The sequence below is a fragment of the Papaver somniferum genome, chromosome 7 (assembly GCF_003573695.1).
Source record: "Papaver somniferum cultivar HN1 chromosome 7, ASM357369v1, whole genome shotgun sequence".
Taxonomy (NCBI): Eukaryota; Viridiplantae; Streptophyta; class Magnoliopsida; order Ranunculales; family Papaveraceae; genus Papaver; species Papaver somniferum.
In genome coordinates, this window is record NC_039364.1 from 187,257,614 (window position 1) to 187,274,273 (window position 16,660).

Below are 16,660 nucleotides of genomic sequence, written 5' to 3' on the forward strand. Positions count from 1 at the left end.
GATACTCATTGTATTGGCTATTACAATACCAGTTCGACATCCTAACTGCAAGGGAATTCTAAACAAATACAAAAGAAGGCTGATTCGACCACAACAAGCCTATTTTATCTAGCAAACAAAAAGCATGATGGCTCCACTTAGATTGTTTCTAGACCAGCTTCTAATCCTTCGAAAGGGAATTCGTTACAATTTGAGAAAACCCCTCTGGAATCAATCCGAGTCAAAGTAAGTTGAATAGAGGCGAGGGAAGCTGCGTAGAGCTTTGATACCCAAGGCCTCACCGCATTACAAGGCGGCGCATTCACGCATTCAACTCACAGAAACCATCATGAACTTTGAAGTATGCTTAAAAGAGTAACCAATATTTTTCGAATGACTTTCCTATTAAGCTCGTTACCCTATCGGTCTCGTTCTAGTCCAAATTTTAAGGTTTAGGTTCGCGTAGGTTACGTGTTCCTAAGGCGGGCAAGAAGAAAACGGTGATGAAATCTGAGTCCTTATCTTGATTTGGCCAGGCCTCGCCCTTTACTAGAAAATTAAATCCGATTTCAGGTCCTCAACATATAAGCATACAAAATCATCCAGTAAACCCGCTGACAGGGTATTCGCGGGTGTTTAGAATTCTTACCTCCCGTTTCAGACAGGGGATGAACCGTTGAAGTCGACTCGGGCCACGACTCCTATGTCATGTACGAACCCGAGGGGCCGAGGCGATATCGTAATCGCCTTCCTTCTCTGCAAACAGTTTATTTAAAAGTACTCTTCCGTAGGTTTTTAAAAAAATAATAATAAATAAAAATGTCCAATGTCCAAAAATAAAACTTTACAAAAATAAAATAAAAAACTTAATTACAGTTTCTAAAAAAATAAAATAGAATATCTATATACAAAAAATTTCTTCTTCACTCCTTTTGGATTCCTCCTTCTTTTTTTCTTTGGCTTCGCTTTTGTTTTCAGCACATTCTCTCCTTTTCTTTAGCTCAGTTCCATATCTGAAAGCAAACAAGAAATACTGAAAGGCGTAAAAAGGAACAAATAAAAAAAAACTAAAAAACAAATTTATAAACAAATCCGCGTCGGCGGCGCCAAAAAGTTGATGGTTTTTTTTTTTGAGTTGTAGTAAGATGATTCGTTCACTCAGATTTATTGAGAATTTGTTTTAAGACTTAATAAAGAAAATAAGGAAAAATATATATACAAAATTTGTCACAGGATGAAGAGAGACCGGGACTCGGGATTCCACTACTTTTCATATTGTTGTGGTTCAGTCATTACTTCTAGACAATATAGCTCAAACAAAAGAAGTTGTGACTCTAGTTCTTTGCCAAAAATAGATTTCGTAAAATATTATTTGTAAGTTAAAAGCATGACGCATCTGACGTAATTAAAACTAAGCAGGCGGCATCTAACAAAATAACAGGTAATTAATAGAAATCATAAAGCAATTAAATGTATGAAAAAAGTCAATACAAGAATTAATTCATTTACCACAATCATGAAAAGTTGCTTCCTCCGTTGTCCCGGTGGTGGGGTTTAGCTTCTCATGGTGAAAACACACTCAAAGGAATTTTTCATTGCTCAAAAAGGTGCTTACAAGGATGAAAAGGGAGGAACAACAATTAAAACCGGGTTTGTAACAATTATAATTGTTACAAACCAGAACGACCCACAGTATGCGTCTCTGATACTGTTGCTCTAAGACCCTCGTTTCTGTGTCGCAAAATCTGTAGAAAAAAGTCTGCCTTGTTGTGTCGCATTCACTGTAACATAAACGACTGCTCTCCGTGGGTCTTATGTTCTTCGTCTTCTATGGTTTCTGCAGCAGCAGAAACAACTCTGCAACTTGATCAAACTCCTCTATTTTCTTCCCCTCACTCTCCATCCTCAAGTAAACATTCTTCCCCTATTTTCTTCCAACCCAAACAGCATCCCTTAATTATCGAATCTAAAGAGATTACCACCTTATGTTGACCATGACAGCTCGTTCTTAAACAAAAACGGCAAGAAAATCTCACCAACTCTACTCGGGTGTAATTGAAAATATCTTCTCTGCATGTACTCTCTGTTTGCTCACATGCGTGATTACAATCCTCTATTTTCGAATCGAATTCCACTACCAAGCCTGTATACCCTTAATAGGCCCAAACCGAACTAAATCTACAAGAAATTTGCATTAAAATTACGTCCAAAATACGCCCTAAAAAGTCTGCATGTAACCGGAATTTCAAACAACACTTTTCCCGCCAAAATTCACTTAAACCGTGAAGAAGAAGGTCTCCCCCTATCCAGAGTAGGGGGTGCTGATAGCACCGGATTGTATATAGTAAAGAAGGTGCCCCTTATCAGTTGAGGTGTCCCTTAGTAATTGGGGTGCCCCTTATCCAGAGATGAAAGTCCGAATAACATGTGTCCTCCGGGAGCCTCTATCAACTTTTCGAGCCGAATTTTCCAAAAATAATTATTTCCAAAAAATACCTACAAACATATAAAACACCATAATAAGTACAAAATCGAGTACCAACAATACAGAAAATTGAGGAAAATTTAGACACAAAATTATGTCTATCACTTAGCAAAGAAGTTTTTTGAGTTTTGAGCATGTTTAGGGCCTGAAAAGGCGAAACAGTAGACTTCCAGGAGACTTTCGGAACTTTTCCAAATTGCATGTTGTCCGATGTTTCGGCCACATGTCCTAGCTTGTTCATCCAATTGCTATGAAAATTTTATATGTTGTAGGTAACATCCATACGAAGAGAATGGTATATGACCCAACCTTAAATTCATTGTTAATTGCTCCCAGTTCGCCGTTGAACACAGGACAGTGTAAAATTTCTTCAGTTGAACTTGTTTGAAAACGTGTTTCATGACCTCTACACTATTTGATCATGTCTTGGATGCATAATAAAGAACTTAGATAATGATAGTTCACTTAAATACTGGATTTAATGATTATGTTGGGTTTCCATGTTTAAGCCGCTTCTAATCCCATGTAATCTTCACACTAGGTGCCAAATGTCGAAGTTGGGAATAATGAAACCAATAATGACGAATTGAGCAATCCTGGAGCTATTGACAATGAGACACACATCTCTGCACCTCAACACCATGAAATGCTTATGGTTGATGTTGTAGAGGTGGCGACTGGAACTCCAATTACGCCCGAGACAGTGGAACCCGAGTCGAGAATGGAAGAGACTACTCAGGCAGAAGCTGTGTCTATAACTGTTGATGTTGCTCCGGTAGTTGAGAATCGCATAGTGGTACACGAGTACCCTACCGCAGGGATTGTTTGCGATCCTCCATTTGGTGCTTCACTCCTGTATCATGTATCTGTTGACGGATTCAGCGTTCCCACTGGGTATGCCAATATGTATAAGAAGTTGTGGGATATGTATGGCCATATTTTCGTTACAAGAGATCTTGAGCGTAGCTATTTCTTGACAATGCAATTCGGAAACATATTGCGTGTCATAGATGATATTCGTACCAGACCCAGAAGTACTGTCACTCGAGATGTACTCTTTTATTGGGAGTACAGTTTGGAGAAATCTGAAGAACTTGGTTTTAACTTGAAGTGGCTTTCGTCAGAAGATCAACACCATCAAGGATGAAGTAGTGAATAATATACCCTTTACCAGTGACGTCGTGGTGTAGAAAATGGCTAAGATTCCTGAGTTGACCGAAAAGCTGAAGTTTGAGAAGGCGGCTTTGCAAGTCTTGGAGAATGCTGAGAAGCAGAAATCGTACTTCGATGGCTTCCTTTAGTTTTCTTTCCATAATCTCTTGAAATTTGAACTTCTAAGAGACGTGAGGTTTTATTTTGGTTTTGAATTTCTTGATTGGTTTCGAATTTATGAGTGATTAAGGATTTTCTTTTGGATTTTGGATTTGATAAAGATTTTCTTAAATGAAAGAACTTTGATAGATTTCTAAATTCAAATATTGAATGCAAGTATTGCAAACGTTTTGGAGGGATTGAAATACAGGTAAAGAAAATCTTAAGATGCAAACATCAGATGTCTTGAGCGTTTGTCTTGGGCATAAAACACTCAATGTTGAATGCTTCATGCGTCGAAAGTATTGAGCCAATTCTCATGAATCACTGGTATACTTGTCTTGCCCTTGATATTAGCCAATTTGTAGTATCCTCCAGCAACTGACTTAGCAATCATGAAAGGTCCTTCCCAGTTAGAATTCTTTGTTGAATGCAAATTGCGTCTGATTGCCTTAAGAACCAAATCTCCTTCATGAAATTTTTTAGGCTTGGTCGTCCGTGCTTTGAATATTTTCTGCTGGTTTGGAATTCCTCGTATAGTGGGATTCCATGTTGGTGGAGCTTTCCAATTCTGTGGCACATGTGGACACTCGTGCAAAGGAGAATATTTAGGATATTGATTGTGAAAATCAGTCATTATCCTAGCGATGACCGTGTTAGTGAGATGATGGATTTGAAGAGGTTCTGCGTCTAACCATTTTGTGAAATATTTTTGAGGTGAGACTAACCACTCATAGCGCTTGGTGATAGCTAGGTTTTGAGCAGAACTGAGTCCTCAGACTAGGGTAGCATATTTGAAAGTTGGTAATACATATGCATCATGGGGAATAAGACTTGCCTGAGTGTGAAACCTGCTGACGAATTCGTGGGAGTTTTCCTCAGGTTTTTGTGTGAGTTCCATCAAGGCTTCGACTTTTCCCAAATGTTCGAACGGTTGATCATGTTCTGAGTCTGGGCTTTCTTCAATGGAGAATTGTGCAACTGAAGACGAAGATATCGCAAAAACTTTCTCATCATGAATCCATGCTCTCCCAAGAATCATGTCATATCTCGGATCCTCCTTAATTATGAAGAATTTAGTTTCTCTCCAGGTTGAATCGTTTCTTATGTTGAGAACGATGTAACGGTAAGCATCCCTGGAGATCCCCTCATGTTCTCTGACTGACATAGGAGCATGAGTTGCTTCTTATCGAGTGATGCCAGCAGCTCTGAGGGTTTTTAAAGGGATGATGTTAATAGCAGTGCCGACGTCGACCAATGCTCACTTGAATTCATTTCCCTTGAGCGTTAGGTGATAAAACCTAATTCATGGAGAAGTGGGGGACCGGTCAAGAAGGCATGAAACCGTCCCTTAGGGATGTGGGATCAGCTGGTGCTCGATTGAGCAAATCTCCAGGTTAGTTGGAGAGAATTTGGGCCCAGTATGAGCAGTTGAGCAAATTAGGTCAGAATTATGAAATCTTGTAGGGCCGGCTTTGTGCAAGCCCTAGAGATGACTCTGGTCAGTCACTAAGGCATGCACGTGTTGCCATGGTGTCCGTGTCTCAATACTGAGAGTTTTAGTATTTCCTGACGTGCATTCGAGCAACATTGTGAATTTTCAGAAGAGTTTCATCTTGGATGAAATTCTTAATTTTTGTTGGAATGAGCATGTGTGCTCAATTGATCAATATTTTGTAAATATTAATATAAGAGTATTTTAACATTTAAAATTGTCGTGAGAGGATAGCCGGTCATGTGACCATGTTGGCTTTTTGTTTTTCATGATTCGAGAAAAATTTAAGAAAATATGAAGGAATCATGAATTTTGCTCAAACCAAGGAGTTTCATGAATTGAGGAAAATAATAATTATAAAAGACTAGGGATTGCAAGGTGTGGGACCGGCCACGGCTAGGGCATAGCGGGCCGGCTATGTTGCCCGGTCCTGCACACCTTTCCCTAATTTTATATTATTATTTTTCATGAAACTGTGATATTGTGGAGAATCCATGAGTTTTCGTTGAAACGGAGAAGTTCATGAGTTTAGGGAATAATAATTATAAAAAGCTAGGCATTGTGAGGTGTGGGACCGACCACGGCTTGGACATGGCCGTCCGGCTAGGTTGCCCGATCCCGCACACCTTTCCCTATTTTATAATATTATTTTTCATGAATCCATGAAGTTATGGAGAATTCATGAGTTTTGCACAAACAAGGAAAGTTGTTAAATTAAAGGAGTTTTTCACGAGTTCATGAAAATAACAAAATAGGGCAAAATAATAGAAGAGGCATGGGACCGGCCACGGCTAGGGTCGGCCGGCCGGTGGGCCCGGACCCTAGGCGCATCTTATTATTATTTGTTGTTTTCTCCAGTTTTGCGTAGGATTCCTCATCTGTCCACATTTTTGGATGCTCGTTTGTGCATCCGGGTGCTCAGTCGTGCATCATTGTCGAGTACACTTGCAACATTTCTATGGGGCTTACTCAGTGATGGTCCAGATGCCCGGTTGTTGAGTATTTATTACTAATTCATAAAATTCAGTGGAGAATAGTTCATAAAATAAGTAGTTATTTATTATCAATTCATAGGATCAGCTATGGATACGACCATGAACTCGGAATAATAAAACAGGCATTATCATTCCATGGGATCGTGGATTCGACCATAGAATCGGAGTAATAAAATTACCTATTACCATTCCATGAGATTCGTGGAATCGGAGTAATGAGATAATACAATTTTTTATTGCCATTCTATGAGATCAAGTCGTGGATTCGATCATAAAATCGGAACAGTTGTTATTGTCATTCCATGGGATCGGGCCGTGGATTCGACCATGAAATCGGAGCAATGGTTATTGTCATTCCATGGGATCAGGTTGTGGATTCGACCATGGAATAGGAGCAATAATAGATTATTCTGGGAATTCGGTGGTAAATGTCATGGCAGAATTAATCTATTGTAGGAAAGATATTAGTCAGTTAAGGCGTCATATCCATCCAAAGGGTGCATAGTCAGGGAGTCACAAGTGTTGCTTACGACCTGAACGCGTTAGTGCTCTCAATCTACGGAGAATCGCCTGAATCTATACACGGTCTCTCCACATAGTCAGGGAACGGTGAGTGTCACCGACGTCCTGAAGGCGTCCGCCGCCCAACTATTCTTTTATGTGGAGGTGGGTCTCTCTCCTGCAGTCAGGGAACAATGAGTGTCACCGACGTCCTGAAGGCGTTAAGCTCTCAATCTACGGAGAACCGCCCAATTATGTTATTCTGCATAGAGGTCACGATGAAATGTCAGGGATCGAACACGCTCAGCTAGTGGAGGCTTCTTGAAAGACATACTCGTCGTGGCTTCGTAAAATATGAATGGTTGCATGTCTGAAAACCGTGTCAGAAACATGTATCATAATTTTACGGTTTTGCCCTTTATTGAAAATCCACCATCAACACATAGTACTTGGCCTTAGCTATAATATAGCTAAAAAAAATGAGCCATAGTACTTGGCCTTCGCTATAATGTAGCTAAAGCTAAGAAATGAAGGCCACCATAGTGCTTGACCTAAAGGCATTAGTTTAAAGAAGGATGAATTGCTGAACTTCGTCATTTCCTGACAAATGCAGCAGTAGCTCGAGCATCAACCATCATCGGCCAAGGGTTACCTACCCACTGGACTATCCAGAGTGTTTTTGATACGGTGTAAACCAAATGTGAGAATAATGAATGGAAATTCTTAGGAGGAAATATTTGTACCATACCACAACTAAATTCGTTTGTCACAACAACGGCTGTATCCAAACCCAGGAAGTTCGCTCATACTGGTTATGGGTAAAGCAGCAAACAGAGTAAAGAAAGCAAGTGTTTCTTAGTTTATAGTCCAGCTTGCACTTATTATATACAACAAAATCTAGAGGTAAATCCCCTAATCATTGATTTAAGGTAAACATAAGTTGAAATCTTTTTCATCACTTCCTGAAATCTATTCATCACTTCCTGAAATTTTTTTCTTCCATTCCTCGATATCGGTGGCTAGTTCTTTTCTGCTCGACTGCCACAAAATCAAATGAACTACATATTAGTAATGAGTAACCAATGAGGAGAAGAAAATAGTTACGATCATGCTACAACAAAGAGCGCAGTTTGATCAACTTCTTAGTAAGTAGTCCAAAAGGTACATTTTTTTTTAAATCAATCGATGACCATCAAGCTATTCTGAATATGTTGCTGGAGGTAATTGAAGACGTTGGTAAAGAAAACGTTATTCAATTCATAACAGAATGGGTCCAATATGAAAGCTGCTGGAAAAGCTTTAGAAATTATCCGCCCCACAATTTTTTGGACTCCTTGTGCAGCACATTGTGTGAATCTGATGCTAGAAGATATGGGGAATTTGGATTTCAACAAGGGTGTTTCTGGAAATGTGAATCAAAGTTGGTTATTCTATTTCAACAAGGGTGTTTCTGGAAATTTGGATTTCACATTTTTCTCTAGTATGCTAATGGAAAGACGCATTCTCAACAAACAATATCAATGGGTTGTGGATCTTTCCATATGAAAAGTTTTTAGTAATGACTAAGAAGAGTGGAAGACTAGATCTGTCCCCTTCACTAATCAATTTCTCGTGAAGCCTTTTTAATCGTACAGAATGTTAACAGATAAAAGAATATTCATCTTAGTCTAATTTTAGCAATCCTTCATATCGTCACTTATTAGTTATTATTATGGCTTGTGGAGTCAACTTGCATATCGACACATCCAAAGCATAATGTGCATCTTTATTTTAATCCAAAAGTTCGTGCAGTCATGTAAGACATGATCAAAACACATCCTTGTAGTGATTTCATAGCTAATCCATGAAACGGTAATTAGAGAAAGATGAACTTTTGTTAAGGATGTGGAGTTGTTTTTGTTTACCTTGAATAATAGGTATCGGTAAATAAACCATCCAGTGTATCCGAGCCCAACTAACTCCATCATTTTAGGAAGCTGGTAACAACAGAATCATGCAGGACAAAATCATTAAATTGTACATAAACTGAAACTACAATACTAGAGTGAAATCGTCATTGATAATTTCTTCATTTTCTTGCAAAACAAACTGAAGCCATAATTTCGACACCGAAGAATATAAGCTGGGAAGCATGTTTTTACAGTTAGATCACTTACTAAAGGAAGGGAGTTGATGGCACCAACAACAACCGAAGATAGCCAAAGCCCAACTACTGCCCCACCTCCATACAGAAATACAGCAGATTTGTTTTCAAGCGAATCCCACTGGAATAGATATAAAATGGGTTCAAAGTTATTCCTTTAATATTTAATATTTCTGGAATCAGTAAGATGAGTTCAGATTAGATTATGAATAATCATGACACAGATTATGTGGCTAATATTTCACAGTCTAACAGCAGGTCTATGTGTACAGAAAGAACTACATGAGGTTTTTATGTTTTACCTTCTCCTTCAAGCCTGTGATTATTTCAGTAACTTCAAAAGAACTAGATGTTTCTTCCTCGGAGGAAGCACGGATACGAGGTTTAGACAAACTTCGTGAGTCTGTATGAAGAGAATGTCCAAACAAATGCATCAGTGCCTTATCAACAGAATAGAGGAGCTTAAAGTACTATGATAATACACTCATTTTCAGTTATTAACAAGACATGTTACTGCGAGACATGGAGGCTTTCTAAACTACAAATCAGGTATCTGCAAGAAGATAAAAGGGATAACTTAAACTTTTCGTGAACCACCAGGAAATTCCCAAAAGGAAAAGAATAACCAAGTGTTCATTTAGATTCTTTAAGAAGAGAGGATAGAGATGACTTTCTTCAGTTGATGGACAATATTTTGTATGTTCAGTAAAATGCTACTTGTCAAGAACGAGTGTAAGGTTGGCAAATTGAGAACAACATAAAAATAGGCGCCGGGCATGCATTCTACATGCTGTATTTAAGAGAATCCATATTTTAAACTGGTGCCTTCACGAACAGATATATTTTCTCACATTCTCTGGCTATTAAAACATATATGTATGAGGTAAAGATATCCGGAAGGACTGAATGTGGAGGAGTGGATATTAGCAAGAGATACAATAATTACCACCTTGATGGAGAAAAAAGAAAAAACTTTCAGGACTTGAGAATAAAAAACTCAGGGCCTGATATATATCAGTTGATTACAATATCCAGTGTTGTGTATCAGCCTGACAGTATGACGGATAACATAAATCAGCCATAAACACACTTAAATTTTTCTCCCAATGTATACCAGTTGAGCACCGATTTAGTCTACAAAAGATAAAAGTTAATCAAGAGAGCTCTGACATGACAAATTCGACCAAAACGAATCTTATTGTCAAGCCCCCATTAGGGTCTTTCAATGATTATTTACTATTTCCACGAATTTGATCGAAGGAAAAAAGTATCCACCAGTGGAAGACTAATTACATTCCCTTAGTTTCAATTTATTAGTTTCTTTCTAATTTAGCTAAAGCTTTCACCACTGGTACAAACTAATAATTAGTCAAACCAATTAACAGAGAAGTAAAATCAACACAATACTAAAAATCGGTACTTGGTTATACCTGATGAGAAATGTTTGAAAGAAATCTTAGTAGACAACGATGGAGTTGAAAAGCGTCGTCGAGGGAGAAGATTGTTTAAGCTATTCTTCCTTGTTGTCGCGAGACGGGGCCTGCAAACAGCTGATGCTGCTGCGGCTACGGATGAGGATGATGTGTAAGATGCCGCCATTTCCCCCCCTCTCTTTCTGCAGTTGTCTTCCCTTTTCGATTCTTCGATAGATAACAAAACTTCTTCTGTCTCTCTCTCCTTAACTCGTTGACCTGTTTCGTTTCTGGATTGAGCAAACAAAAATTCCTAACATACCGAGCTGAAACCGAGTTTGTTGGAGATGATCCGTTGACATGTACTGTTTCACAACTCTAATTTTTCAATAGATGAGGGAGAATGATTTTAGAGTTTAAAGTTTTCGAGATTGCTAATAGGGGTACCGAATTATTTGTGGGTGTACCAACATACTTATAGGACAAAATAGTTATTGCCTTTGGGTTGATACACCCCCAAGCAAATTGGCACCTCCATTAACAACCTTGAAAGTTTTGGTAATATGTCTTTGTTACGGTGGTTTGTATTTCCACCAATTATATGTACACTTCCTAATTATAACACTACCATCTACGGCTTAATGATAAAAATTAAATTTAGTAGACGGGGAGATTAGGTATTTCCACATATTTTAGGCGCAAATATATGATTATAGGACGAATATAAAACATTAGCTTTTATCATTTGAGTTTTAACAAAAAAAAAACAATTGATGTTGAAATTGTGAAATAGTATAGGAATAAGTGAAATAGTAAGTAAACAGATTATTTCTCATTTAAAGACTTCTAAAAAAAATTCTTTTTCTTTTTTCTAACAAGTAATTAAACCTTCATATGTTTCTCTCTTCTTAACTCGTTGACTTGTTTCGGTTATGGCATTCTTCTGCAGTATGAAAGCTCTCCATTCCTGGTTCTCCTGTGTGTGTGTGTGGGTGGGGGAGAGAGCTCTCCGTTCCTGGTTCTCCTGTAGCTGGATAGGCAGTTATATCAGGGTTATGAGACATTTTTATTGGATAGGACTTAAGAAAGAAATGCTCCTCCTAGTCAGCCATTGTGATATTTGCCAAGAAATAAGGGGGAACATTCACATCCTGCTGGTCTCCTCCAACCACTTCCAATACCTATACAGGCATGGCAACATATCTCTATAGATTTCATTGAAGGCTTACCTCTTTCTATTATACTTGTTGTGGTTGATTGACTAACAAAGTATAGTCATTTCATTCATCCATTCACAACTGTTACTATGCCTCATGAATTCTTAGATACATTTTTTCAAGCCGCATGGCCTACCTTGTTCAATTGTTTCTGATAGAGACAAGATATTTACAAGCAATTTCTGGTACGAACTGTTCAAGGCAATGTGTACCAGCTTACAAATGAGTTTTGCATATCATCCTCAATCTGATAGTCAGATAGAGAGAGTGAATTCTAGCTTGGAGAATTATCTTAGGTGCATGACTGGCCATCAACCTAAACACTGGTTCAACTAGCTTTCTCTAGCATAGTTCCGGTACAACACCAACAACCATACAAGTTGAAACCGAGTTTGTTGGAGATGATCTGTTGACATGTACTGTTTCACAACTCTAATTTTTCAATAGATGAGGGAGAATGATTTTAGAGTTAAAGTTTTCGAGATTGCTTATAGGGGGTACCGAATTACTTGGGGCTGTACCAAAATACATATAGGACAAAATAGCAATTGCCTTTGGGTTGGTACACCCCCAAGAAAATTGGCCCCCCCCCCCCCCCCATTAACAGCCTTGAAAGTTTTGGTAATATGTCTTTGTTACGGTGGTTTGTATTTCCACCAATAATATGTACACTCCCTAATTATAACACTACCATCTACGAGTTAATGATAAAAGTTAGATTTAATAGACAGGGAGATTAGGCATTTCCGCGTATTTTAGGCGCAAATATATGATTATAGGGAGAATATAAAACATTAGCTTTTATCATTTGAGTTTTATCAAAAAAGAAAACAATTGATGTTGAAATTATGAAATAGTATAGGAATAAGTGGAATAGTAAGTAAACGGATTTTTTCTCATTTAAAGACTTCTAAAAAAATTCTTTTTCTTTTTTCTAATAAGTAAACCTTCATCTGTTTCTCTCTTCTTAACCCGTTGACTTGTTTCGGTTATGGTATTATTATGCAGTAGGAAAGCTCTCCGTTCCTGGTTCTCCTCTGTGTGTGTGTGAGTGGTGGTGGTGGGGGGTGGGGGGTGTAGCTCTCTGTTCCTGGTTCTCCTGTAGCTGGATAGGCAGTTATATCAGGGTTAAGAGACATTTTTATTGGAAGTGACTTAAGAAAGAAATGCTCCTCCTAGTCAGCCATTGTGATATTTGCCAAGAAATAAGGGGGAACATTCACATCCTGCTGGTCTCCTCCAACCACTTCCAATACCTATACAAGCATGGCACCATATCTCTATGGATTTCATTGAAGGTTTACCTCTTTCTATTATATTTGTTATGGTTGATTGACTAATAAAATATAGTCATTTCATTGGGTTAACTCATCCGTTCACAGCTGCTATTGTGGCTCAGGAATTCTTAAACAATATTTTCAAGCCGCATGACCTTCCTTCTTCAATTGTTTCTGATAGAGACAAGATATTTACAAGCAATTTCTGGTAAGAACTGTTCAAGGCAATGGGTACCAGCTTACAAATGAGTTCTGCATATCATCCTCAATCTGATAGTCAGATGAGAGAGTGAATTCTAGCTTGGTGAATTATCTTAGGTGCATGACTGGCCATCAACCTAAACATTGGTTCAACTGGCTTTCTCTAACGTAGTTCCGGTACAATACCAACCACCATACAAGCTTAAACATGACTCTTTTCAAAGCTTCATATGGATACTCCCATCTCCCCACCACCCTAAGGCTGCTCAAAAACCCGAACGGAACCGGTGAACCGGACCAAAATCGGGAAAAAAAATAAAAAAAAATAACCCGGAACCGGGAGAGGAGGTACAGGGAACGGGAATGGATTTCAGAACCGGTTGCATAGAGTACAGGTATCAGTTCTACCAATATTCCCGGCCTGTCCCAGACCAAATACCTGTTTAATTTTATCCATTGATTAGAACTCTAAAAATTAATCTTATCCTTACAATTTAGGTATTGTAATAGGGATTATAAGATAGCCTCATCTCTGGGTTCTTCTTCTTCTCATCTTTTTATTCTGGGACTGCCTTGAAAACGGCTGTTGTTGTTGATGCTGTGAAAGGGAGTGGTTCCTTCAACTTCATTTTGTGTGAGATGTTGTTTCTCTTCTTCTTCTACTTATTTATCTCAACATGATTGTGTTGCTCCTGTTGTTGTTATCTGATGGAGTTTTAGCAGCTGAAGTAGTTTCATAATTGAGGTAATAATAATGATTGGGGATCTTGATTCATTTGTGGTTTCTGTTGATTTCATTTCTTAATTTTAGATAGGAGTTATTGATTTTACCGATTACAAAATTCTGGGATCCTGATTTACTAATTTTTCAATGATTTGGAAGTTTTAAAAAGTAAGGGTTTTGATTTGTAATTTGGGGATCTTGGTTGTAATGCACATAGATTTTATTTATTTATATGATTTCTGATATGGATTTTTGATTTATTGTAGATTGAGAACAAAAAAAGGCCACAAGCAGATTACATCAGAAAGTACAAGAAGATGTGAAAGTGACCATGAGAAGGATCTTAGTGGATTGGTTAGTTGAAGTAGCGGAAGAATATAAGGTTGTGTCTGCAACCTGAATGTAACGGTGTTTTTCTTGAGCAACTTGAATGGAAAATAAGATGAATCAATATAGTAAACGAGACCCAGATTTTGAAATCCCCTGCAAAATAAAAGGTTTGAATGTTTGATCAAACTTATCTAGTGAATTGATTAATTCAATGTAATTTTTTTTAAGCATGATTCAATGTAAATAGTTTTAGACATCTTTTGAGTATAGTGAGTTTAGATGGAGATGATAACATAACTGTCATGGGTAAAACTCGGTACCGGAGTGGAACCGGACTGGTCTTCCCGGTACAGGTACAGGCCCAGGTACCGGTCCAGGTACATGTACCGGGTTCATAAAAACCCGGACCGTACCGCCCATATGCAGCCTTAACCCCCACCCCACCCCCACCCCACCATCTTACTTTTCCCAATGAAGTCCTCACTTTTGTGGCAACTATGGAAGATTATCTCCAACAAAGAGAGAAAGGTCTTTGCAGATAGAAAGAGGACTGGTGGAACATTTGAGGTGAGAGATTTGGTCTTTCTCAAACTGCAAACCTATAGGCAATCTTCTATTGCTCTACGCAGGAACTTCAAACTTTCAGCACGCTATTATGGTCCTTTTCCTGTGATTGCAAAGGTTTTTCTAATAGTTTACAAGCTTCAACTCCCATCTACTTCACAAATACATGTGTTCCATGTCTCCCAGTTGAAGAAACGTATTGGTAATGTTGTTATCACTGCCCCAACTCTCCCACTCACTGATGTTGATGGAGAAATATCCTCAATCCTGTGGCCATGTTGGGTACTCGTGAGATCACTCATGGTCGTACTTATGTACCCCATATGCCAATTCAATGGTCACACACCACTACCGCAGATGCTACCTGGGAGGATGTGGCCAATGTCAAAGCTCGTTTCCCAAAATTTCATCCTTGAGGACAATGACGGTTTGAAGATGGGAGTATTGTCAAGTACTCGTTCAAGTAGCTACCCTTATCAAGTTTTTTGGGACGCTCTAGGAGTTAATTAGAGTCGTTATTAGTTTAAATTTTATTTCTTGTGTTACTTAAGCTTTAAGTTAATCAACTTTCTTGTGGTGTTGACAATCCCACGTGTAAGGAGATGATTATATTGTCCCTTTCAGTTAGGGTTTGTGACAGTATTTATTATCGCTTCAGTCGTTGTAGTGTTCTAAAGAAATTGAATAGAGAGAGAAATCAGTCCAGTGTGGCTGCAATCGCTACCTTCAAGCTTATGTTCACTCACTATCACTTGTACTTTTATCATCAATCATAACGGAGACAAGCATATTTTGAGAGGGAAATAATTGAGAAAAAATATAATTTCCAGTTGTGGATAAGAAAAAATGATGCGAGAAGAGCAAGAACAATGAGAGAGAGGCATTCAAGGAAAAATCATCATTGGAGAAGAACAAGGAGTGCAACAGAGAGTGTGATGCTGAAGCATAATATGAAGATGCAGTTGAAAATGAAGAGGGAGATGCAAACAGTAACGAATCAACCATTGATCTTAAAGAAGCAGCACGAGAAAGGGCAAGAAAAGAGTATGTTGATGCTGCCATGTATAGGTGTTATTTGGTGGAAAAAGCCCTTCCTCGGATGTTTGCAAGGACCATGAACGATCCCATAAATGTTGATTCAGATGGAGAAAGAGACTTGGTATAGATGGGAACCCAAATGCACATGTTGAAACGGAGGTATGAAAGGCCATGAAAGAGGACAGTGGGGAAAAAGGGGGAAGATGAAGAGACTGATGATGGGATGGGGGTATGGATCTGCTGCAACTTCTTCAAGCAACGCCAATGGTAGAGAATTATTTTACGAGGAAGATTTCAAAAGTGACTCTGAAGATGATCAATGATGAGCATTTGTAAAGCATAAGGGAAATCCTTTGAGGAAAGATTCTGAAGACCTGGTCTTTGAACGTGTTCAGAACTAGCTACTGGGTTGAAACTTACGAGGGTTTTGCTGATGCTTTTGGCTGCGTATACTGATGGTGAGAAGGGTATCTAGTCTTCTTGTTTCTGTTACTATATAGTAAGTATGCACCATGTTTTTTTGTGGTTTCAGTGAATGCTTGTTGTTTCCTGGGGAGAAAGGTGGAAAATAGTTTTTTTTTTTTAATTTTTTTGTGTTATACTGATGGGGATTAATAAGCTCGGTAGGAGTATTGTAGTTACTCTAGTTATCTTCTTGATGTATGCAAATTTGTCTGAAACTAGCAGTTCTGTTCTGGTTGTGGTTGAAGCTGGGCTTTTTGTAATGTTGAAAGGGTTGTAAAAAGGAGAAATAATCGTTTGGTCCTATTTTAGGTGGTCCCAAGTTAGTTTGGTCCACCAACAAAAGGGGAGTAGTCTCTTTTTTTCTCTCTTTTTTTTATTTTCTCTTTCTTCTTAATAAAAAAACTTAAAACTTAAATACCTCTCAAAATATAAGTCGAAAATTAATAAATTTTATATATTTGGAAACGTCTCGGCGAGATCTACACAACGAGTACCCATTATACTATATTTCGGATTATTTATT

At 38.3% G+C, this 16,660-nt stretch overlaps 1 protein-coding gene across 1 annotated transcript; it reads right to left on the reverse strand.

Moving 5' to 3' along the window:
- Positions 1 to 7,467: 7,467 nt before the first annotated feature.
- LOC113299193 (protein CURVATURE THYLAKOID 1A, chloroplastic-like) lies at positions 7,468 to 10,714 on the reverse strand. Its single transcript, XM_026548160.1, has 5 exons — positions 10,340 to 10,714; positions 9,212 to 9,312; positions 8,923 to 9,030; positions 8,671 to 8,742; positions 7,468 to 7,804 (listed from the first exon to the last, which is right to left on the reverse strand). The coding sequence occupies exons 1-5, from the start codon at positions 10,506 to 10,508 to the stop codon at positions 7,736 to 7,738; spliced, it is 519 nt and encodes a 172-aa protein (XP_026403945.1). The 5' UTR covers positions 10,509 to 10,714; the 3' UTR covers positions 7,468 to 7,735.
- Between the last annotated feature and the right edge of the window lie 5,946 nt (positions 10,715 to 16,660).